The sequence below is a fragment of the Gobio gobio genome, assembly GCF_949357685.1.
Source record: "Gobio gobio genome assembly, chromosome: 2".
Classification (NCBI taxonomy): Eukaryota; Metazoa; Chordata; class Actinopteri; order Cypriniformes; family Gobionidae; genus Gobio; species Gobio gobio.
Window position 1 is genome coordinate 49130267 of NC_137098.1, and position 25714 is coordinate 49155980.

The 25714-nt window shown below is 38.6% G+C and overlaps 1 protein-coding gene across 4 annotated transcripts in view; it reads left to right on the plus strand.

The window, feature by feature from the left end:
- Window positions 1–969: 969 nt before the first annotated feature.
- The window catches only part of herc1 (HECT and RLD domain containing E3 ubiquitin protein ligase family member 1), a 56612-nt gene continuing 31867 nt past the window's right edge, over window positions 970–25714 (plus strand). For 3 of the 4 annotated variants that reach the window (XM_079845953.1, XM_079845954.1, XM_079845955.1), the window contains exons 1-28: window positions 970–1158; window positions 3469–4412; window positions 4517–4612; window positions 6989–7183; window positions 7273–7584; window positions 7694–7790; window positions 7941–8084; window positions 8216–8343; window positions 8480–8624; window positions 9947–10118; window positions 10304–10438; window positions 10642–10807; window positions 10906–11031; window positions 11122–11328; window positions 12503–12655; window positions 12798–12930; window positions 13024–13215; window positions 13963–14178; window positions 14612–14785; window positions 15357–15471; window positions 15560–15680; window positions 15891–16065; window positions 17993–18275; window positions 21084–21204; window positions 21293–21344; window positions 23394–23662; window positions 24191–24421; window positions 25531–25651. In XM_079845953.1, coding sequence (XP_079702079.1) covers window positions 3498–4412; window positions 4517–4612; window positions 6989–7183; window positions 7273–7584; window positions 7694–7790; window positions 7941–8084; window positions 8216–8343; window positions 8480–8624; window positions 9947–10118; window positions 10304–10438; window positions 10642–10807; window positions 10906–11031; window positions 11122–11328; window positions 12503–12655; window positions 12798–12930; window positions 13024–13215; window positions 13963–14178; window positions 14612–14785; window positions 15357–15471; window positions 15560–15680; window positions 15891–16065; window positions 17993–18275; window positions 21084–21204; window positions 21293–21344; window positions 23394–23662; window positions 24191–24421; window positions 25531–25651 — 5194 coding nt within the window. In that variant the 5' untranslated portion in view covers window positions 970–1158; window positions 3469–3497. Of the gene's footprint in view, window positions 1159–3468; window positions 4413–4516; window positions 4613–6988; window positions 7184–7272; window positions 7585–7693; window positions 7791–7940; window positions 8085–8215; window positions 8344–8479; window positions 8625–9946; window positions 10119–10303; window positions 10439–10641; window positions 10808–10905; window positions 11032–11121; window positions 11329–12502; window positions 12656–12797; window positions 12931–13023; window positions 13216–13962; window positions 14179–14611; window positions 14786–15356; window positions 15472–15559; window positions 15681–15890; window positions 16066–17992; window positions 18276–21083; window positions 21205–21292; window positions 21345–23393; window positions 23663–24190; window positions 24422–25031; window positions 25176–25530; window positions 25652–25714 lie in introns of all 4 variants that reach the window. The other variant, XM_079845952.1, reaches the window with a different exon arrangement.

Here is a 25714-nt window from a genome sequence, read left to right on the forward strand (position 1 = left end):
TTACCTATTATTTCCTCTGGAACCAACAGACCATGAAAAATACTACTGTAGTTTGAAATGAAAGCCTCATATGTGTTTGGTGTTAGGCTACTCTCCCTTATAAAGGTCGGAAAGGTCAGGGATGATCGAATGTTGGCTATTATTGCAATCAAAGTTTCACAGTAATTTATTCGTATTAATTAAGCTCCATTGTTTACATTTTTAATGGCTTTCTTTGGTCTCACAACCACATTATCCACCTTTTATTAGACTGTGAGAGTGTTGCCAGTATTTAGCCTATATATTTTGAACCTATATACTTTTAACTGATTATTTATTTAGAAGATGTATTTTGAAGTTAACACGAAATATAAATTGATTTAAAAAACTTAAACGTCAACTAACATTATAAAGTACACTACCTACTACACTTAATAAAACTGACATTAAAATAAATTAAAGCTACATAGATAGGCTACTAAAAAAAACAACAGTAGAAGAGTTCAAGTAGCCTACAATAGGCCTATACTAAACATATAAATATAAACTGAAAATATTACAAATAAAAGGTAAAAATTCGAAATATTAATAAATAGGCTACTATTATAAGCTTATATATAAATAAGACTAAAACAACTGTTCACTGTAGTTAATTTTGCATTGACTGTGTGTGGGCTTGTGTGAGAACAATTGTTTCTGAAATCATTTGAAATGACGGACACCGCTAGTATTGTGTAACGTATATATTACAGAATATATATATATATATATATATATATATATATATATATATATATATATATATATATATATATATATATATATATATATATATATATATATATATATATATATATATATATATATATATATATATATTATTTTCTGAAGGACAGGTGTGGTTGCGTATAGTCGCTCAGGGCTGTGAGCGCTGTTGTGTGCAGCCGGTAATGAATGATAGGGAGGGACTGAACACTGAGCCTGCTGCTTATTTCAGTCGAGGGATTGAGCTGCTCTGTGCTCACTCCCAACTCTCAATTATTCAGCCTTACCAGATCATCAACCCAGCGATTACGAGTCTTTTCTATCATGCACTGTCACATGCAGGTGCCGAGGGATCATTAATCACCATGAAAGCCACTTTCGTGCATTCACTGAATAGGCCTTTGGCAGTTTATGGTAAGCTCCAGCCTCACCTTTTCAGTTCTTTATTACCACAACAGCCGAGAGGTTCAAACCATTTCAAATGTGACATTATGTTTGATCTCCTGAATTTGCATTTCTGTCTTTGTAGCAGCAGCAGCATTTGTGTCAAAGGCATGCCTTGTACATTGGGCAGATGTTTTTTTGGGGAGCATGATTTTAATGTGAAATAGCAGCAGCTGAGCTGACTCATGTGAAGTGAGTGGCGGAGGGAGTTGATCACAGCCTGGCAACCACAGACAAGCAGCTCTACAGTCGGGCTAATGCGACGGGCTACCTGTGCTATACAGCCCTACAGTCACAAGACAGTCGGTTATTTTACTTGAGGCTATATCAATGTGATAATTAAATCTAGGCACACAACATAAATTGCGATGTTTGGGGATCATTTCAGTGTAGTGGATTAGCTTAGCTTGCTGGCGTCTACTGTTCTGTTAGCTGTTTTCATGCTAACAAGCTAACGCCTATAAGTTACATTTCACTTATAGACGTTAGCATAATACGCTCCTTTTGAATGCATATAAAAATATGCTGCAGATGTCATATAATGATTTAAGTAGACAGATGTTCCTGGAGAATGCATTTTACGTAACAATGGCTATGCAAGGCAAGCTTGTGATAAGATGAGTTAGCCAACTGAATGAATAAGCAAACCACAAAATTGTCAAAACCATCACCGTAAATCTCAGCGCAAAAAACTTGGTGGAAATGTCACCCTAATTTTCGTAGACTATCAAAGTGCTTATTAGCAAGATATTATCATGTTTAGAGCAGAATAATGGGTTAAAATAACCTCCTTTGCTGCTGTACTAACGCGTTAGCTGACAACCTGTAAGGTCCAGTTTATAATGTTATTTAACTGGCTGTAAGAATTTGCAAGACTGTTTTGCCATTCTGACAATCAGAAGGATAGATTAAAAAAACTGGTAGCCATACTGTCTGACTCCTATAACTATTTTTTTTTTAGATACTGGCAACTTCATAATTTAGCTACATATTTACATGTTATCATAGGCTTTTGAAAAGATTTGAACAAGTTTAAGGAGCTAAAAGGTGGAATTGTGTAATATATTAGCTAGCAGGTGTAAACCATGCATGCATTAGAGAGATGCTTGTCAGTTTCACTAGTGTCATACTTTTGTGCAGGTTTTCAACAGACAATAGTTTAAGAAAATGAAGATCAGGCCCATAAAAGTCTAATACCAGCCATCTTAGTTTTCTGACTAGATAAATAAGTTAATAATCAATGGGTTGGCTCAAGACCTACATTTACATGTTCATGCTGAGTACATTTTTGCTGGAAGGATTCCAGGCATAGTTAGTAACATTGGAAAGCTGACAAGTATGTGTCATCTATACTTGATGAACTTTCTAGTTTCGAAGTCCATTTCTCCTAATCAAATTGGTTTTAGGAAGAATGCATATTTCATCATCACTTTTGCATTAATCTTTGGTTATGGTTATACAAGAATGTGGAGATGAAGACTTGTAGAGGTAGAGTTATCTTTTTATGCTAAGAAATGCACTGGTTTTTTTTTCAGTTACTGGTTTCCTTGGAAATGTGTGTGTAACAGTTAAGGTTTAAATGGATTCACTTAGGGGTGTGGGATTTATCAGTAGGTTTCAACCAATTTTAGAGTTTATTAGAGATGTTTTAATGTATTTGTATCAGTCAATATTGTATACACTACAATTGAAACATTTGGGATAAGTCTGCTTTTTTAATGTTTTAAAATATCTTGTGCTCACCAAGGCTACATTTGTTTGATAAAAAAATACCATAAAACAGTAATATGGAGAAATACTATTACAATTTAAAATAAGTGTCACATGATCCATCAAAAATCATTCTAATATGATGATTTGGTGCTCGATAAAGATTGTTGTGCTGCTTAATATTTTTGTGGAAACCATGATAATTTGTTTTCAGGATTCTTTGATGAATAGAAAGTTCAAAAGAAAAGCATTTGTTTACATCCCAAATGTAGTCTTGGTGAGCACAAGATTTATTTTTAAATATTAAAAAAGCAGACCTCTCCCAAATGTTTAAATTGTTTGAAATTATACATTTCTTTACTGTTACTTTTGATCATCAATGAAATGCACCCCTTTTAACTATCAATGTTATTTAATAATATATAATATCAAAACATATTTTTGTGTTGTGCATGCTCATTTCCCCTATTTTTTTCTTTGAAATAATTCCTTCTGCCATCATCTAATGCTCATTTAATCGTTAAGATTTTTATAACACAATAATTGAGTCACTGTACCTCTATCTCTCAGATGTGACGTTGAGGGTGTAAGGTGGCGCCATGGCTGTGATGATACCACCAGTAAAACTAAAATGGCTGGAGCATCTCAACAGCTCCTGGATCGCTGAGGACAGCGAGTCCATCTCCACCCGTGAAGGCGTCGCTTTGCTGTATGGCAAGCTGCTGGCCAATAAGGAGGTGGTTCTTCTCCCTCAGCAGGTGCTATGTTTGAAGGGCCCTCAGCTGCCAGACTTTGAGCGAGAGTGTCTGTCCAGCGATGAACAGGAGCATTATCTTGACGCGCTGCTGGCCAGTCAGCTGGCTCTGGCCAAGACAGTGTGCTCGGACTCGCCCTTCGCCACTGCCCTACGTAAACGCCTGCTGGTCCTGCAGCGGGTTTTTTATGCACTGTCCAACAAATACCATGACAAGGGCAAGGTTAAACAGCAACAGCACTCGACTGAAAATACTCTGGGTTCTGCGGACTTACAAGCAGTTAACGAGAGGCCGCGCTCTAGTACAGACGCCCTCATCGAGATGGGCGTGCGAACGGGTCTTAGCTTGCTGTTCGCTTTGCTCAGGCAAAGCTGGACGCTTCCTCCAGCCGGTCCAGGGATCAACCTCTGCAACGATGTCATCACCACAGCCATTGAAGTGGTGGGCTCTCTTCCACCACTCTCCTTGGCCAATGAGAGCAAGATTCCACCAATGGGTTTGGACTGCCTGGCCCAAGTCACCACGTTTCTGAAAGGGGTGACCATGCGAAACTCCGGAGCTGATGTGGTGGGGAGGAGGCTGGCATGTGAGCTGCTGCTGGGCTTGGCAGCGCAACGAGGGTCACTGCGCTACCTGCTGGAGTGGATTGAGATGGCCCTGGCTGCTTCGGCCGGTGTCAGCAGCCTGGAGCAGAGCCAGGAGGGGCTGATGGGATATGACTGCTTCATGAACATTCTGATGCAGATGAGACGTTCACTGGTACGTCCTCACTAAAACTCTCATACACTTACTCCAATCTGTTATACCAAAGTCTTTTTCATAGTCTTGGATATTGCGAAATGACTGGATTTCTGGTGTTGTAGGGTTCATCTGCTGATCGAAGCCAGTGGAGGGAACCAACCCGCACCCCTGATGGACTCTGTTCCCTATATGAGGCTGCACTCTGTTTGTTTGAGGAGGTAATAAACACATATTTATACATATTTGTAGTATAGGCAAGAAGAGGCCATGTCATTTGACATGTTGTTTTACATGAATCACTCAATGAAATAATGTTATTATTACAATGTGGGTATTTTGATATAGTCTTTTAACCCTGTAAAGCCTGACATGAAATAATTTGAAATGGAACAGTTTATTTAACCTATAGCAAAATGTTTTGTTTTTTTTCCATAAAAACAATTGCTTATTTTTTTTTATTGGGTGTCAAATTTGATACATCAGGTGTTAATGACTCATGTAGGAGAATATGGAGCTCATATCAAAAAGAAGAAAAAAAAAAAGGTTTGTTCTGCAGCCTAAACTGAGAAAAAATAGGAAATGTATACAATACAGTGTTGATTGTGAGATGTACAAATATACATTCCTTAAATTAGATTGATGTCTCATATTAATAATATAATTGTTACTTTTATGTTGATTCTTATTATCTTGATAATTTAGATGCCTTTTAGAGTTATTGTAATTTAGAGTTGTGTATTAAATAATTATACAGTAGGCTTAAGAAAACAACCATTTGAATGTATTAACTCTTGATTCTTTTTGAAATGTAGGATGTCTTTCATAAGGCCTTTACACATTCAGTTTATTTCAAGTTCTCAACAGTCCAATTGAGCAATTGTTAATGACCTAGAATAGAGAGCAATGGTTGCAATTTTTGCAATTTTTGGTGATGTAATTCATGAACATAAAAAGTCTGTTGTTTTTTTGTACATTTTCAAACCCTTAAAAGGTATCAGCTGCTGCCAATGCTCAATGTGCTACTATAACAATACATGGAAATACATTTAGCCATGCAACGATCAATGGGATCATTTTGACACATGCGTTGCAGCTCAATAACTAAGCAGGCAGGACAATAATTTTCACTTGTTAAATCTTGGTGCATCCATGAAGAGGGCATGCACAACATGCTCATTGACCTAATACAGTATTTAATAATCTACCAGAACAAACTAAAACGAAAGAAAATGAACATTAATGATTACAGAGTCCTTATGTTGTAATGGCATATCAAAAGTAGTTATTAAAGGGTTAGTTCACCCAAAAATGAAAATTCTGTCATTAATTCCTCACCCTCATGTCATTCCAAACCTTCGTTCATCTTCGGAACACAAATTAAGATATTTTTGGTGAAATCCAAGAGCTCTCAGGCCCTTGCATAGACAGCTATTTAATTAACACTTTCAAGGCCCAGAAAGGTAGTAAAAACATTGTTGAAATAGTCCATATTCTTGTCGCTTCATTAAATTAAGGTTGAACCACTGAAGTCACATGGACTATTTTAACGATGTTTTTACTACCTTTCTGGACCGTGGAATTGTTCATGAAATAGCTGTCTATGCAAGGGCCTGAGAGCTCTTGGATTTCACCAAAAAAGATCTTAATTTGTGTTACGAAGATGATCAAAGGTCTTACGGGTTTGGAATGACATGAAGGTGAGTAATTAATTAATGACAGAATTTTCATTTTTGGGTGAGCAATCCCTTTAAGGAATATAAATAAAATAACAAGATAAGAAATAGAGAATCCATTCACTGCTCTTGGCGGGTCAACTTTAGCTCTAATAGTCCATTCTCAACCAAACATTGGCATTATTTTCATTATAGGTCTGCTTGTCAGTAAAACACATTAAATAAGTATTAATGTATGAATTCATACATTTAACCTGTCCATGATATCATTATTGCTGTGAGTGATTTGTTCTCACATAAACAAATCCAGTTTCAACTGCTGTAGTACACAATTGAAAGAGAGTTTCTGCTTGTCTGGCTATCACCAGACCAAGCTCAATTTAAGATTGAACATTGGTCTGGGGAGTCTGCTATGTATTTTTTTCCTGCACAAGAGGCGTGATAAACGAGCATAAATTAAATGACTCTGTATGCAGTTGGATAGTCCTTCAACCAATCAGACCACAAGAGGCGTGGTCAACGGGCAACGACCCATCGCTTCTCTATCCGTCATAGTGTTAAACCAGCCAATATCGCGCCAAGTGGATAAGCCAGTCTGTGATTGGTTCCCGCAAAAGTGTAACACAAGCAGTAGAAATGAATGTACAGGTTTCCAGACTGAGTTGCAGGGCGAAATCAAATCGCCGGCAGATCAGGCTGGGTTTACCCAGTCTAAGTTTCGGCTGCTTTAAGCTGCAATCTATAACATGCTGAACAACAGATCTGTCCTGCTCTATCTAAAAATAGAATATTAGGAATTTATAATATCATACTAGTTCTTGGATTATAATTTTTTTTATTTCTAAAATCATCCTGCAGGCTCAATTGTGCAATGTGTTTGTCACTCTCGTTTTGTTTCAAATCGGTTTCTTGATGTTATAGGTGTGTCGCATGGCCTCAGACTACTCAAGAACTTGTGCGAGTCCAGACAGTATCCAGGCGGGTGAGGCGGCCATGGTATCTGAGACCTGTGAGGTCTATGTGTGGGGCAGCAACAGCAGCCACCAACTTGTAGAGGGCACTCAGGAGAAAATCCTGCAGCCCAAACTAGCTCCCAGCTTCAGTGATGCACAAACGGTAGAAAGCATCTTCATATTAACTATTCATACTATATCCTCCTTTATGCCCACAATGGATATTTGATGACCACATTTCCTGTCTTTCAGATTGAAGCTGGCCAGTACTGCACATTCGTTATCTCCTCTGATGGTTCAGTCAGAGCGTGTGGGAAGGGCAGCTATGGCCGCCTGGGACTGGGTGACTCAAACAACCAGTCCACTCTTAAAAAGCTGACCTTTGAACCTCACCGTGCCATTAAGAAAGTATCATCATCCAAAGGCTCAGACGGCCACACATTAGCCTTCACCAGTGAGGGGGAGGTGTTCAGCTGGGGTGATGGAGACTATGGCAAACTGGGTCATGGAAACAGCTCTACCCAGAAATACCCCAAACTAATACAGGGCCCTCTACAAGGAAAGGTACTGAATTCATGCACTTATGCATCACTTGAGCTATTTGTGCACTCAGAATTGACCTGTGTGCTTAAATGATTTATTTTTTCTGCTGCGTGTGTGTGTTTGTTTGTAGGTGGTGGTTTGTGTTTCAGCAGGCTATAGACACAGTGCTGCAGTCAGTGAGGATGGAGAGCTCTACACCTGGGGAGAGGGTGATTTTGGCAGATTAGGTATATCAGGAATAAATTACACGTTAACCTAATTATAAATGAAACAGTTATTTTGTTTTATACTGTTTTACTGTATTTTGGTCAAATAAATGCAGCGAAATAAATTAAATATCTTTGTGTATCATTGATTACAATTGTCTACACTTGTAGGTCATGGGGACAGTAACAGTAGGAACATTCCCACGCTAGTTAAAGACATCAGTAATGTGGGTGAAGTGTCCTGTGGAAGCTCCCACACCATTGCTCTGTCTAAAGATGGACGTACAGTCTGGTCCTTTGGAGGCGGAGACAATGGTGAGTTGAGTTAACCTGGGCCACTTGTTGAGACGAAAGAGACGTTTGAGACAATCTAATGCTTAAGTTACCTTCTTTTCTTTGTCAACATAATTATTGTTGCTGTTAACTTTGCTGTCATTTATCTGCAGGGAAACTGGGTCATGGTGACACCAATCGTGTGTATAAACCCAAAGTGGTAGAGGCGCTCCAAGGAATGTTCATACGCAAAGTATGTGCTGGCAGCCAGTCATCTCTGGCTCTCACCTCTACTGGTCAGGTATGACACATTACTAAGCCACAAATTATTGTTTTAATGGCCAATTTTAGTTAATGTTGACTGCAATGTCTTTAATGCAGTGAATATTCATTATATACAAACCATTTATTTTGTATTATATGTATGTTTTGTGCAGGTGTATGCTTGGGGCTGTGGTGCATGTCTTGGCTGTGGTTCATCGGAGGCAACAGCTCTAAGGCCAAAGCTAATCGAGGAACTTGCCACAACCAGAGTAGTAGACATCTCCATAGGAGACAGCCACTGCCTTGCTTTATCACATGGTAAGGGATAACTCCAAACCCATTGAATTGAAATGTCTCTATCTGGTATGCTGAAGTGGTTGATAGTGCAACAACATTACTAAAGAGAATGAGATGTTTCCGTATAGGGCTGGACGATTCATTGACTTATATTTTCAATCAGGGTCCCCGCGGCGACATAAAAAAAAGTCTGAAATTAGAATATCTTGATTTTAAGGCCATTAAAAAGCCTTTATTATCTGTATTTTTTTCTGCTAGGCATTACATTTTAAGACAAGGTCTTAAATTTGCTCTCAAATCTAGGCTTTTAGGATGTGTAACACCAAGTCTTTGGTAGTACCCAGGTTGCTGTTATGTACATATTTTTTATGAACGTGACAGTGCATGCTTCACTAGAGATGAGTGGGCAAATTCGAGTGAAATGGGGAAGCCAAAATTGAACTCTCAATGGCTCGAAAATGACAGGTTTCAGAGATGGTTGGCAACAACGAAGGACAGCAATGAAGCAAAGTGCAATTGATGGGTCGTGTCATCAACTAGGCTTTATCGTTATTATCACGGGAAGTCTAATTCTTATCACGGGGAGAATTTTTACCGGTATATCGCAAATGATAAAATATCGCCGATCCCTAAACATTACTCCAAAACAGGCGACTTCTCTTAGAAGTTTTGCACCATAAAGCTGGTTTGATTTAAAATGTTCAGCAACCCTATCAATTATGACTTTTGCTTCTTACAATTATAATTTTTTTTTTAAAGTTAATAGATAAAACAATTATTTTGCCACATGATTTTGTTCGTTTTGTCTATAAATTATTGTTATAAAACTAATGCACCCTTTGCCATAACAATGTGCTTAGTTTTAGCCCCCTCCCTAAACTCATTCCCCGCCAGGCTGTGGTATGTTTAGTTCAGCTTGAGCCAATATAACTGAAAGAGAGCCTTTGGTCAACAAAAATGTTGCAACATATTTGATCTAATTTATTTTGGTCTTATTTATTTTTATATATTGAATAAATGTTTCGTAGTTTTCTGTAGGTTGTGAAAGTGCACTACAACACTGTTGATCTTATTTATTTTTATGTACGTTGGTTTTGTGAGTCTTCTATTTGGGGCTGTACTGGGTTGTGTGAACTATAGTTTGAGATAGTGGAGGGGGGGGGCAGATTAGTAGCAGAAGGGTATGTGCTGACTCAGATAAGGTGAAGCGAGAGGGCCTCATGCATGATGTCACAGACAATTTGACACTGTGTACTTAGAACATGTGCAGTTCACGTGTATTAGGGAAAATGGTCAGGCAATCTTTTATTTAAATTTTTTTCTTGTTGATGTTTTTGATAAAGATAATGAAGTCTATGCCTGGGGGAATAACTCCATGGGTCAGTGTGGTCAAGGGAATTCCACTGGTCCCATCACCAAACCTAAGAAGGTGATTGGTTTAGATGGAGTGGCCATTCAGCAGATCTCTGCTGGCACCTCCCATAGCCTGGCATGGACTGCACTCCCGAGAGACAGGTTAGCAAACCCATTGAACATAATCTTCTGTTAAAAAAGGAACACATTTGTTGTACCTTTTATGTGAATACACAATATATTTCAAATGCATTTGTGCCTTTTAGGTCTTAGTTTGTTGATTTATTATGGCAAGAAACTCATTTTTCAACATTCCCATGCTAATAATCTTGTGTGCATGTATACAGGCAGGTGGTGGCCTGGCATAGGCCATACTGTGTGGACCTGGAAGAAAGCACTTTCTCTCACCTCCGCTCGTTTCTGGAACGATACTGTGACGGCATCAACAACGAGATCCCACCGCTGCCTTTCCCATCTTCCAAGTGTGTATTCTGCCACCACCATAGACAAGTGGAGCCAGCTGTGTTTTTTTAAGTGCATTAATATAATGGAAGATTACTGCTGCTGATATGATTTATTTGAGATCAAGTTTCAATTGATTTTCTAACCCACCCTGAAGGTTATTAAATATGTGTGTCTTCTTGCACCATGGAGGGAGTAAATTGTACTTTTTTTGGGCCAACAGGGAGCATCATAACTTCTTGAAACTATGTCTACGGCTCTTATCCAATCACTTGGCTCTAGCGCTGGCAGGGGGCGTGGCCACCAGTATCTTAGGACGGCAAGCGCGGCCACTCCGCAATCTGCTTTTCAGACTTATGGATGCGTCAGTGCCTGATGAAATCCAGGAGGTCTGTGTTTAAATGTGTTTTGCCACACATTTGTTGCCGTGATTGTTTACTGTGGCCTATGTTTTCTCTGATCAGTGAAAATAAGTTGTGTTTTGTAGGCTGTCATTGAGACTCTCTCCGTGGGGGCCACAATGCTGCTGCCTCCTCTCAGAGAGAGAATGGAGCTACTGCATTCGCTCCTTCCTCAAGGACCAGACCGCTGGGAGAGCCTCTCCAAAGGACAGGTACATGTGTGTGCCTGTATGAAAAGAAAATGCAGTTAAATTGCTTATCTTAAAGAAGCATCTGTTAATCATGCTCCTAATGTGTCTCAGAGGATGCAGCTGGACATAATCCTCACTAGTCTGCAGGATCACACCCATGTGGCATCTCTGCTGGGGTACAGCTGTCCTCCAGATGCCTCTGAGCTTCCCGCTCCACCCTCTGACTCTGTGCCTGGCACTCACTCTGATACACATCCTGACACACACTTGGCAGAGATCCTCATGAAAACATTACTCAGGAACCTGGGATTTTACACGGTCAGTCCTTGGCAGATATTTTGCTCTGATCTTGGTTTACAGGTTTCTATTAAATTAAATTACAAAATATCTCAAATGTGTGCCTATGTTGTTATAGGAACAATTTGTCAGTAAATAATGGTGACTTTAACAAACTTTTAGTACTCTTCATTTTGAGACCGGCATCACTGAAATTAATAATGCAGTTCAGAAAGTAATTGAGATGTTTATTAACTAAGTTCATACAGTAAAGGATTCACCAGACTAATTCATATCAGTAACTAATTCTAACCAAGTCTTTTTAATGATTTATTAAACAAACCAGCTCATACTGCAAGTCATTTATTCGTCAATCAATACATTTGCCTGTTTTTGCATGCAACCTACAAAAACAACTCAATAGAAATGCATGTTTTCTTACCATTATTTTGCAGTACATATACCGTATTTGGAAAAAATATATATATTTTGCTTTGGTGAATGTCAACCCCTTATGATATTTTTTGAGAGAGGGCATGCAAAATTGTTAATTATATTTGGTGAGATTCAACTAGTACTCTGACCACATTAAAATCCCAGGATTTTTTTAAACTCTGGAAACAAAAACATAAAAAAATTTGGCCCCACTTTATATTAGGTGGCCTTAAGGACTATGTACTTACGTCAAAAAATAAGTAGAATGTACTTACTGTGTTCAAATTATATTGCAAAACACCTTTGCTGATATTGAGGTTGGATACGGGTAGAGTTAGGGACAGGTGTGGTGGTATGGGTAAGTTTAAGGGTAGGGTTAGGTTTAAGGGAAGTGTCAACTGTGTAATTACAAATGTAACTACCGAAATTAATTACAGATGTAATTACATGCAGGTATTTTTAAAAATGTAAGTACAATGTAAAACCATGTATGTACACAATAAGTGCATTGTATCAAATTATTAATTAAAATGTTAGTACATTGTAGTTTAGGCCACCTAATATAAAGTGGGTCCAAAAATTTATATTTTGTCAGTCTAGTGCATCTTGTCTAGTGCAAATGTAAACACTGTCCCAAGTGAATATAAACAGATTCAAGAAGATATATTAGATGGGTGCACAATATCGTATCTGATGATATTCTTATCAACTGTGGTTTAACTGCTCTTTCCTACGATCTTCAACAACATCCTGTTTTCCTGTCTGTGTGTTAACCTCACAGGACCAGGCGTTTGGAGAACTGGAGAAGAACAGTGATAAGATCTTGCAGGGAACATCTTCATCTGATAGCAGCCAACCAGCTCACCTCCATGAACTGCTCTGCTCTTTACAGAAGCAACTACTGGCCTATTGCCATATCAACTGTGTTACAGAGGTACTTGCACAGCTAAATGCATATCATGAACAAACATAAATTAGAGGGAGAGAGATTAGAATTTCAAAAAGACAATGTATTTTTTTTGGTCAGACTTGGAGTAGTCTGATTTCCTACTTTATGTTAATCTGTGTTTTTTCAGGGTTCCAGTAGTGTTGCTCTCCTCCATAAACACCTGCAGTTATTATTGCCTCACGCCACAGATATCTATAATCGCTCTGCAACTCTTCTGAGAGAAAGCTCTGGAAACGGCAGTGTGCGTGAAAAGCTACGAGGTACATCTATATACACGCGTGTTTGCTAAATGCATTCATAACTACAGTATATGCAAATTGCCCTGCTAATTTTGCCGTGTTTGGATTTGGTAGATGTGATCTACATGTCTGCAGCGGGCAGTATGCTGTGTCAGATTGTGACATCCTTGCTGTTGTTGCCTGTTTGGGTGGCACGGCCACTGCTCAGCTACCTCTTAGACCTGCTTCCCCCGCTGGACCGTCTTAATAGACTCCTGCCTGCCGCCACACATCTCGAGGAACAGGAGCTGCAGTGGCCACTACATGGTCAGTCTATCACATTCAACTTTTTGGTCAGATCTTCAGATCAGTAGTACTGTAGCACTGTCTTGAAATTGGCAAGAATCAATATGTGCATCAATTCAAAGAGATAACTGGTTGACGGTTTAAATCCCACATGGGTTGATTCATCCACCATCACTAATCTCCACTTGTCCAAAACACTTAAAAGATTTTGATAGATAGATAGATAGATAGATAGATAGATAGATAGATAGATAGATAGATGGTGTACGTCATGTTAGCATTTTAATGAACTATTTTTAATTACATGCATTATTACTATACATAATAGTTTAACCATCTAGCTATTCTATCTATTTAATATATATATATATATATATATATATATATATATATATATATATATATATATATATATATATATATATATATATATATATATATATATATATATATGTATATATATATATGTATATATATACATACATATACACATACATACATACATACATACATACATACATACATACATACATACATGTACATGTATGTACATTGAAATAATTTTAAGCAGTCTTGCGGGGCCTTTAGTGGGCTTCCTAGTGGGACCTGGCCCCCCTTTTTGAGAACCACTCATCACTTGAGCTGCTAATTTTTCATTTGTTCAACTTCTTTAGCGTTAATCTGTGATGTTGTTTTGAATTAGTAGTATTTTTTTTTTTTCACTCAATCTTATATTGAGAGAGTTTTTCCTTTCCTTTCTTCCTGTAGGCACTCCAGATCTGGTTGATCCGTTGTGCGTGTCAGGACCGGTACAGTGCTGGGTGTGGTTGGTGGATCTGGAGCGTACTGTAGCGCTGCTGGTGGGACGTTGTCTTGGAGGAATGCTTCAGGGGGCCCCACCCTCGCCAGAGGAACAGCACACTACCCACTGGCTCAAAACACCACTTTTTAGTAACGGCTTAGAAACTGATATACCCCAGCTAGGTATGCACATGCACGCACACGCGCACGCACTGTCTTTGTTGGCACTCAATAGGCATAATGGTTTTTATACTGTACAAACTGTATATTCTATCCCCTTACACTAACCGTACCCCTAAACCTACTAATCACACACAACTTTCTACATTTTTACAAAAAGTCATTCTGTATGATTTACAAGCTTGTTTCCTCATGTGGACTTCAATTTAAGTCCCCACAATTACACGAGTCCCAATGAGTCAGTGTGCATTCAGGTTGAAGTCCCCACCCGGATAGAAAAACACACACACACACACACACACAAACACACACATACAGAATTTCCTTTTATCATTAAATGTCATTTAATGTTCAAATTTGGCTTATTATGAAAGTCTATAAAGGTTGTAAATGCCATTTCATGTTGATGTCAAAGCTATGTGTATATGTTTTTCAGATGCATGTATCAGCTCTCTGCTGGAGGTGGCTCTGTGTGGAAATGAGGAACAAAGACCGTTTGACTGTCAGTTGCAATCTGACATGAGTGTGCTGGTTGATTTGGCACTTGGATCAACTAAAGAGCCCACACACAGCCTGTGGACAAACATGCAGGACTATGCCATCAGCAAGGGTAGGACACAAACACAGAACATATATTAAGGATTATGGAAAGAGTATTATAAATGATTCACTGATTAGCCTTACTTGCGTAAGTGCTTGCATAGTCTCAGAAGTCACACATTAACCTATGCAAACCTTGTAATGGCTTCTATTTCTGTGGTGTTGGGTAGACCCACCCACAGTGAAATCTCATTGGTCCAAAATCTCACTACACACAATTTGTCTTGTTGCATTTGATTTGGACTGTGTCAGTTTTTTTTAATATAAAGACATTTGTGCTTCTGAAAGCACTCAGGATCTAAACATTATATAATTCAAGTAATATTTGAGCGTTTATTGCTGTTGTGAAGTGCAGTATTTTTCCACCATTACTATCTGGTTACAGTACAAAAAAAGCAATTGACACTGTGGTCATAAACCAGACCTCTATGGCTTCTTAACTATGAAGTTATTGGATTTTATATAAAGTAATTTGATCATTCTAATGCCAAAATCAATAAATTAACAATTTGCATTTGTGCAAGCCAATGTCTTTGGCGTTACCTGTTCATTTAGTCTTTTGTCTGTGTTTGTTTGTGTAGATTGGGATAGTTCATCACTGCCGAATGAGGCTCTGTTAGACACAGTGTCCCGCTTTGTACTTGCTGTCCTTCTGAAACACACAGGGCTGCTGGGACAGGCGTGTGGAGAGGGGAGGTATGACATCATATCCTACATAACTACATATAATGCCTCACTGTGGATATTATTAAAAGCATTTCTCTCCTTTTATGTCTTCCTGCAGATATCAGCCATGTAAACTGTTGGCAGAGGTGTATCGCAGTGTGTATAAGGTGCGGAATCGCCTCTTGGCTTGCAAGAACATGGAGCTCATCCAGACCCGCTCATCATCACGAGAACGCAGAGTATGATTTCATTACAAATTATATTATCAGCATAAAAGTTTGGTTAACTTTTTTTAGCATCTGGCATGTCCCCCTTTTGCTTTGATGACAGCAAGCATGTGCAATTTTCTTTATGTTTTTGTTTCCAGTTTTTAAAAAATCCTGGGATTTTAATGTAGTCAGACTTTCTGACCCCACTATATGTAAAGCCATTTCTCCTCCTGTGTGCAGATCTCTGATAATGTGGACTCTGTGGAGATGGACCCTCAGGAACACTCGTTCACCCGAACTATAGATGAGGAGGCTGAACTGGAGGAGAGGGACCGAGAGAGGGAAAGAGAGGAAGGACACCAGGAGCAGGAAGATGAGGAGGAGGAAAGAGAGCATGAAGTCATGACCGCAGGGAGTGAGTTCAGACACATTTGAAGGGCATGTGTGCTCGCTGATGTTGGCTGATGCTTTGAGTGGCATGGAGCAAAGTTGTCAAACACATTCACACACTTTGTGTATTTTTACAAGGGATGCACCGATCCGATACTCAGTATTGGCTCCGATACCGCCATTATTTGCCGGATAGGGTATCGATCAGACAGGACCAATGCATATAATATTCTGTTATTATTAAGCCCCAGTATACCACAAAAGGCACAAAAACATTATAAAGCATCATCAACTCTTTGTGCACTATATTAAGAGTTCTGAAGCCATTCCATAGTTTAATGTGAGGTACAGACAAATATTTAACTCATTAAATTCAAGTTCACGTGAATGCTTCCCTCTGCTGCTGCTGTCAGTCATTCTCCATTCAGCTTTCAAACTGCGTGTCTGTCAACATGTTGAAACTCATTATTCAATGTTCCTGTTATTATGCTTGATCTGTAGATAACGCTCTATGGCTCTATGGTATCTTGCTGGAGTTTATTGCTGTTTCTAAATCGTGTTACTTTCTACCGGGTGTCTGTTAGATCACAACACTGGAGTAGAGATTGTATTGCTCTTCACACGCACGGTAACTGAAATTTTAAACTGTTAAAAGAAAAGGCTAAATCAAATAGTCCATATGTAGATACACTACGCATGGATATATCTTCCCTTTGTGTTTTGAACTTTTCAATGCGACTGAGCGTTGCGTGCTGTGACTCCATGTTGCTTCAAGCGTATCATCCTGAGCACGGGATGCCCATACACGCTTTGTGCCGCTCTGTATTGGAGCCTTTCGTATTATAATACTTTTGTGCAATGAAAGATTATTAATAGCCTGTCTTGTTCTGCCCCATCTATAATATTTTGCTGCCTCATTAAAAAGCTGCACTATACATTTAAAATAAATGTCTTTTAATTTCTTAGTATATAGGCCCTATTTCTATAAATATATTTACTTATTTTTCATGAATACATTTTACCAGATTTAGTGTTACACTAATTCACTTTTATTTGTTCCCCAATAAATGTTTTTTGTGAGTTTTATACAATTTTTTTTTTTATTTATTCTTATCATTCCTAAAGCATATGCTGCTATTTTTAAGTGAAATAAACAGAGAATTTTTACACAGCTATCGATTGATTGGAACAGACCAAAATTTAAGTTATTCATTATCTTTCAATTATCTCCTCCTCCTTCAAAAATGAACTGCATACAGGTTTCGAATGACACGAGGGTGAATAAAGTAATAGAGTAATAAATTAGAATGTTGTCATTAAAGATATATATTTAGTAATTGGATTGACAGTGTAAACTGCACTGTACTAGAATACGCCACACAAAATACACTACTGTTCAAGAGTTTGGGGTTGCTAAGGTTTTTTAAAAAGAAGTCTCTTCTGCTCACCAAAGCTGCATTTATTTGATCAAAAATACAGTAAAAACTGTTATATTGTGAAATATTATAACAATTTTCTATTTGAATATATTTTAAAATGTTAATGTATTCCTGTGATTCAGATTTCAGCAGCCATTACTCCGGTCTTCATTGTCACATTGTCTTGATTGATCCTTCAGAAATCAATGTAATATTCTGATTTGGTGCTTAATTAACATTTCTTATTATAACAGTTGTGCAAAAGAACACAATTTATTTAAAACATATTTTTTGTGACAATGTAAAATCCTTTAATGTCACTTTTGATCAATTTAATGCATCCTTATTAATTTCTTTAAAAACAATTCTTACCCCACAGTAGTGTATACTAATAAAACCCCCCAAATTGTTATCCATGGTTGTTTGTTACACATGACATTGTGTATTATCCAGCCATAGGCACTTAACAGCGTCATGCTTCTTGGCTGCTTTCCTAACCCGGTCGCTCTGTGTCTTATGTCTTGGCGGCCACAGAAATCTTTCAATGTTTCCTATCAGCACGGGAGGCAGCACGAGGAAGGGACCGAGATCGAACAGGAAGCATGAGCGTACAGGAAGAGCCGGCTCAGCCCGGTCCCGAGCGCAGGAGCAGCACAACTCCTCAGGAGGGACAGGATCTTTACACCACCGCATGCAATGCCGTCATCCACCGCTGCGCAATGCTCCTGCTGGCCGTTAGCACGCCGTTCGCTCAACACATCAGTCAGCAACCCCTGACAGGTGGGGTCAACCAGGATGGAGGCGGATTTATGCCGAGGTGAGTGACATTGTCATAAAGTACAGGTAGCTGATTAAACAAGCGTAAGCGTGCCTCAGCTTTATCTTTGGAGTCTGAAGGTCTCACTGAACTCGTTTACCTCTCCAGCGCTCTCGTGCGGCCCAGGAATGCCTGACCTACTTTTCAAGATTTTATATTATCCAGTTGCAAGAGACCAGTGTGCTGCCCTAATTTTGAAGCACCTTTTATACGCTGACCCATAGGCGTCGATTTCGGGGGGGGGTGGGAACGCGTACCCACCAGATTTCGTCATAAGTCATTTTGTACCCACCACTTTTATTTGGAAAACCTCGAGTTCAATTTTACAGTGATGCATTGCTGCCACATACATATTATTTTTTCCACTCAATTATGTCGTAATAACGAGATCTTATGTCGTAAAAACGACATAATCTTCTAGTAATAACAACATATATTTACTCCTAATTAGGGCATGTGTTATATAGTGATGTGTGTATATATGTCTGTATCCACATTAGAGAATTTATTTAGCCCATGCCTTTGTCACACTTGTTTGAAAAGCAGAAGCAAGCTCCGTAAAATAGGCTCATCCGTTGCCTGTATCAGTGGCAGTGCCCATAGCACGAAATTGTTGTAATGTATTGATGTAGCCTACAGTTCTTAACAGCCATGGGTAGCAGGTGCCATGGACCGCTCATGATTAGCGTAATGACGGACCCCGGTGCAGCCACAAATATCATAACTATCTATAGGCCTACTGTAATTAAGACGAAATGTATTAAAAAGAAAGACTCTTTCAGCCTTACTCAAAGGCCGCGGAAACAGGCCAGTGGGTTCGTGATGCACGTCAATCCATTCCCGGCGTTCTTATTTTGCTTCTTGTATATTAAATATACAGGCAATTAGTTTATGAAACCTTGATCAAAATTAAAATACAATTTATAGAAAACGAAATTCACTTTAAAGAAATTATTTCTGCAAAACAACACTCAATAAAAATCATGTCTGACCCCACTTCATGTCTCCAGACATATTGCTCTTATAGCCTTACTCATGTTACTCATGCTGCTCACTTTTCATCATCAACATATGAAATTAAAACAATAATATAATAGGCTAATATTTAAACATATAGCTTCACTATGAATCTAAATAGGCTACGTTTTGCATGTATATAGCCTACTCCAGTGGTTCCCAACCACGTTCCTGGAGGACCCCCAACAGTGCACATTTTGGATGTGTCCTTTGTCTGACACACCCACATCAGGTCTTGGAGTAGCTACTAATGAGCTGATGACCTGAATCAGGTGTGTTTGATTGAGGAGACATGCAAAATGTGCACTGTTGGGGGTCCTCCAGGAACGTGGTTGGGAACCACTGGCCTACTCCACTCCAAACACTTCCAAAATGTATTTTGTTTATTAAAGGCAAAGTTTTTAATTTCTAATTTCAGTTCATATTTCCAACAAACGAAATTCTGAGCCAAAATAACGAAGTGGTAAAAAAAACTGCAAAAATGAAAAATATTAAAGAATTCGCGGGCGCTTTCGTTGGCATAAGTAAGATGGGCTATAAGACACGCAATATGTCTGGAGACATGGAGTGGGTTCAGACATGATTTTGATGAGAGTTTTTTTGCAGAAATCATTTCTTTAAAGTGAATTTCGTTTTCTATAAATTGTATTTTAATTTAGATCAAGGTTTCATAAACTAATTGCCTGTATATTTAATACATAAGAAGCAAAATAAGAACGCCGGGAATAGATTGATGTGCGTAATGAACCCACTGGCCTGTTTCCGCAGCCTTTGAGTAAGGCTGAAAGCGTCTTTCTTTTTAATACATTTCTAGAATATATGTATTACAGTATAACATACAATATATTACAGTAGGCCTATTATAGATAGTTATGATATTTGTGTACCGGGGTCTGTGATTTCTAGGTTAAAGTTATGCCACTGATGCGAACATGAGCGGTCCATGGCACCTATTACCCGTGGCTATTATGAACTGCAGGCTTCATCAATAAATTACAATATGTTCGTGCTATGGACACTGCCACTGATACAGGCAGTGGAAGAGCCTATTTTACCGTAGAGACGGAACTGACTATTTTCTTTAGCGGAAGCACAATCGTGTTTAAATCAATAAACTCCTTTTTAAATCAATATTTTGTGTCAAATTATTGATTTATTTGGTGGGTAGCCATGTAATAAGCGGGATAATGTAGAGCGAGGCCCGATCTTGGGTTAGATTTTTTTTCCGTTTTCAGTGGTTATGAGGAGCAACATGAGAGCGCAATTTGGTAATCATTGTTTAGGTACATTAAACCACGTCATGGCCATGTCATATTGTCAATATGGTACTTATGAAGCTGATTAGTGGGTCATATCATATGTCTAATGCTTTTTGAAAACGTACAGCTTTCTTCTTCATAAAACGAGTCAGACGTACATCATCACATGATTTTTGTATACATTTTTTTTTATTTACATCAGTAAGCTACAGGACATCGTCTTTCAAAACATGACCTGCGCGAAAGAGGGAAAAAAAATTAATGCATCATTGTACCCAGCACTTATGAAAATGTACTTATGAATGCGTCTCTGTCCCCAGCATATTTCAAACCAAACTGACGCCCATGCGCTGACCCAATTGTAATTAGCGTAAAAGCAGCAGTTACCTATCATTTCAGTAATCGAAAAACATTAGTGGTATTAATTTAGTATTAGTAGTCAATTTAGGTCACATTTTTGATGACATGATTAGGTGTTATGCCCACTCACTGGAAATGTAACATTTCTTTCCCTTTTTCATTTTGTATTTAGGAGCGAGAGCTTGTCAGCAGAGAGTCGGTCCATCCAGAGCAGTCCCAGCTACAGACTCACAAAATCCAGGAGTGAGTCAGATCTCTCCCAGCCAGAGTCTGATGAGGAGGGATACTCACTGGTTAGATTTGTGACATGCACACTGCAATTTATATAGCAAGTAAATCAGATAAGGTAGTTATGTAACCTGTTGGTGTGAACAATTTCAGAATGCAAGGAGGAATATGGATCTGGATTTAGCTTTCACTCCTAAAAAAAGAGGTAACGTCCCCTCCCCCTACACTTTGACCCTCTAGCAGTGGGATGCACTGTACTGCTCTCTGTATATTTGTGCAAGAGTCTGTGTACACATGCAATTTGTCTCTGACAGCTCTCTGTCAATCTGTTTCTTCTACTTGGTCCATACATTTAAAGCATCTTCATGTTCTGCCAAAATTGAAATTGTGCCACAACAAATTTCTTCTATAAAATAGTAATTTCACATAACTCATTATTCATGTTCAGGCCTACACATTGTCTTGAATTAAATCACCTGTCTTTCCCGTACCTTGCCTCTCACCTTGTGCTGGAATTCTGACGTCAGGTCCGGGGGGGATTTGTTTGAACAGGAGTTTATAGGATGCCATTTAAGCTGCTTATGCTTTATTTTTTTCTGTATGTATTTTTGTTTGTGTATTGTGTAGTCATAGCTACATAAATTAGACATTAAAGGGATAGTTCACCCAAAAACGAAATTATGTTTATCTGCTTACCCCAAGGGCATCCAAGATGTAGGTGTCTTTGTTTCTTCCGTAGAACACAAATGAAGATTTTTAACTCCAAGCGTTGCTGTGTGATAGTCGTATAATGCATGTTAATGGGGATATTTTAGAGTATGAGAGCAATGAGAGTAAAAACACAGACATACTAATCCATATTAAACCATGCGGCTCGTGACACATTGATGTCTTAAGACACGAAACGATCGTTTTCTTTGAGAAACCGAACAGTATTTATGTTGTTTTTTTATCGGACGAATGTCATTAGCATTCCCAGCGTCATAACTTCCGGCGAATAAGGTCAAAATACTAGCGTGATCCAAGACATATATACATAGATGCCTCAATCGACCGATCTGCAGGCACTAATGAGGAATCTATGTATATATCTATGATCGCGCCGGTATTTTGCATGTATTTAGACCTTATTCGCCGGAAGTGATGGCGCGGGGACTGCTGATGCAGAGCCATAGAAAAAAATGAAATCAATTTTTTAAATATGGATATTTTTCTTACACAAACGCATCGATTCGCTTCAGAAGGCCTTTATTAACACCCCGGAGCCACGTGGAGCACGTTATTTGACGGGCAGATGCATTTTTTTTATGGACTTAAAAAACAGAGCAACTATTACTGCTATCATAATGCTTGGATTAGCCAGAATATTTTTAGTATAACTCAGATTTTATTCGTCTGAAAGAAGAATGTCACATACACCTTGGATGACTTGAGGGTGAGTAAATCATGGGCTAATTTTCATTTTTGGGTGAACTATCCCTTTAAGGGCCAGTTTTACTAACAGCTTGCGCCAGCGCGTAAAAAACTGTCAGGATTGACTAAAGACACACAGTGATAAGTTAGCGCTGAAAAGGCGTGGACAGAGTTCTTTTTGTGGCTGACCTTATTGCAAATGCATTTGTGGGAGTTTCCCTTTCAGGCGCAAAATTCATGGGAGGAGAGTATTTAAATGAATCATGCGAGGTGATTTTATAAAGTTTTGCGATCGTCAATTTACTGTTTTTTTTTTTACTGCCCAAAAAAAAAAAACAGACGCTAACGGGTAGATTGCGCTGGTCATTATGGAAATGATCCGGCTGCGTCTGTGTTCTTTATTTTGCGCTTTGTCAGTAGATTATGCGCAGAATTGTCCACTCCCATTGGCGCATTTATGGAATTTCGCTCCCACGCTAATTTGCCCTGTTTAGTGTTCTGGCTCTAATTGGCATTTTTGATTATACAATAAACTGCACCTGGGATTTTTTTTGGTCGACTGTTGCCTCTTTGCCTGGGAATTTGATGATGCTATTGGCTACTAATAAATGGCTTATCGGGTCCATTATGTAGTTTTGACCATATTTAAATACTTTCCCAAGATTTTCTCTTACAATCCGGACTGAAACTGTGAAAAAAAAGGATGATGACTTGTAGAATGTTTTGACAACAATGTTTTCTGTTGAAAGTATCATATTGATCCCTTTTCTGCATAATTATTTCATAATTTGAATTACAATGCAAATATATTTATATATGATTTCGTGTTGTGTTTTTCAAGGTTTTCTATACAGTTCTCCAGACTCTTCTGCTGATTGGTTTGGGGGACGCTCAGCCCGTGAGTGTTTTTACAGCTCTCCACAATCCTACGAGGAGTCAGACATCGATCTGAGCCAATCACTCAGGCTCCATGCACTCATCGAGAACATTGTGAACTTCATCAGTGGAGATGTTGGGAATGCTCCTGCGTTTAAGGAACCAGAAGAGAGTGTGTCCACCAGCCCGCAGGCCATTATTATAGCCATGGAGCAGCAGCAGAGCCGAGCAGAGGTATGTGCATTCAGCCTTTTTATGTCTTTGTTACTACAGATGCCTTCCACCTACACATCTTGTGCTTTTATGTTTGTCTTATGCTTTTATGTTAATTTTATTACTGGTGTATAAATCTTTACATGATTTGGCGCCCTCCTATCTGTCGGATTTACTTCATTTATATTCACCAACTCGAAGTCTTAGATCCGACACAAATTCTACTTCAGAAACTTGGAACACGGTTAAAATCAAGGGGCAACCGAGCTTTTGAAGTGGCAGGCCCCACACTGTGGAACAGGCTTCCATTGTATATCAGATCGACTTCCTTTCTGTCTGAGTTCAAGTCATGTCTTGAAACTTATTTATTTTCTGTTTCTTTTAGCGCATAGATTTGTATCTTGGACTGTTTTTTTTTTCTTGTAAATTTTATCTGTGGCTCTAGTTACTATTTGCTATGTTTTTATGTGTACAGCACTTTGGTCGGTCTGAGGTCGTTTTTAAATGTGCTCTATAAATAAACTGAACTGAACTTATGTGTTTCTATAGTTGCGTCTGGAGGCCCTTCATCAGATTGTGGTGTTGATTTCTGGGATGGAGGAGAAAAGCATTCAAGCAGGCTCTGGAGGTGGAGGTGGAGCTGGACGCGCAAGCCTCAGTTTTCACTCTGCGTCTCTGCTAACATCAGTTAGACTGCAGTTCCTGTCGGGATGTTTCGGCCTGGGTGCCGTCAGTAATGGGGGGCCAAAGGGGGAGAGTGTCCAACTACACCATTACCAGGTATTTGTGACATTGATCTAAAACTTTTTTTTGTTTCAGATTAGAGCACGGTCATAACCATGTCTTAGACATCGGGGGGGACCAACGTCTTTTTTTTTCTTTTTGGTCCTATTGGTTTATTTAAGGGAATTCAATTTATTAAAGGATTAAAAGGGATTTAGTGAAATAAAGAAAAAAATAAGAACCGTAAAAGTTCCAGTTCTGTTGTAGTTATGAAGTAAACTATTTGCAAATAATGTATATTTTTTAAAATATGCACACATTTACTCGACTGCCTAATATTCGACTGCCTAATATGTAAAAATGCAAAATGTTTCTTGTCACGTGAAGTTTCATTAAAAATGTCAAGTAGTCACTTGATATTACTATTAGTCGCTGAACGTTTTTATTGTAAAAAAGTTATCAAATATTAAATGTTTAGCTACTTGCATCTTATGATGCACTCTTTCTCCACTATAACTAAAGTGTCACATTGGAATTTGCACTATCAGTAATCCCCGCCACCTTTGATTTGATTGGCCATCTCACTCATTCTGACAGTGAACGAGCACTGTTAGACCGCTGAGGCAGACCAACCTAAAAATGTAACATTTTACTTTTGTCATCCTAGCAACAAACAGAGCGGTGTGTAATGGAGTACAGCAGAGCATCATCAAGAATATCAAATATTGGGGGGGACAATTTTACCATTTCTAATTATTTGGGGGGACTTGTCCCCCTCAATGTCTATGGTGGTTACGGCCCTGGATTAGAGGTACTGGTAAAATATTTTTGAATGTGTGGCATACCGTTCAAAATGTATTTAGGGCCATTTTCAGTGAATAACCAGCAACGGATTGAGTTTCTGAACATAGTTGAGCTTCTTTGTAGGTCATGCTGACTTAAAATTAGCTAATTTAGACTGGGGTATGTAAGCATAAGGCCTTATTAAGAAAATACCCCTAAAGAGCCAAAAAACAACAACAACAACAACAAAAAAGATCAGAATGGATGTGAGCATTTTTTCTAATAACCTGGGCATGGAAGAACTGAAATGGCTTCTCACAACATGCTAAAAAATGTGTTATAATTTATTCTATTATCTGCATGTTTTTTGTCTTTCCTTGTAGGATGGAGTCAGAGCAGCCAAGAAAAGTTTACAGATGGACATTCAGACAGCTGTGCACAAGATATATCAGCAGCTGTCAGTCACATTAGAGAGAGCCCTGCAAGCTAACAAGCACCACATAGGTAATGTATTTGAGTATACACCATATTAATGTATGTGGCATATTTTATTATACTAAACATATA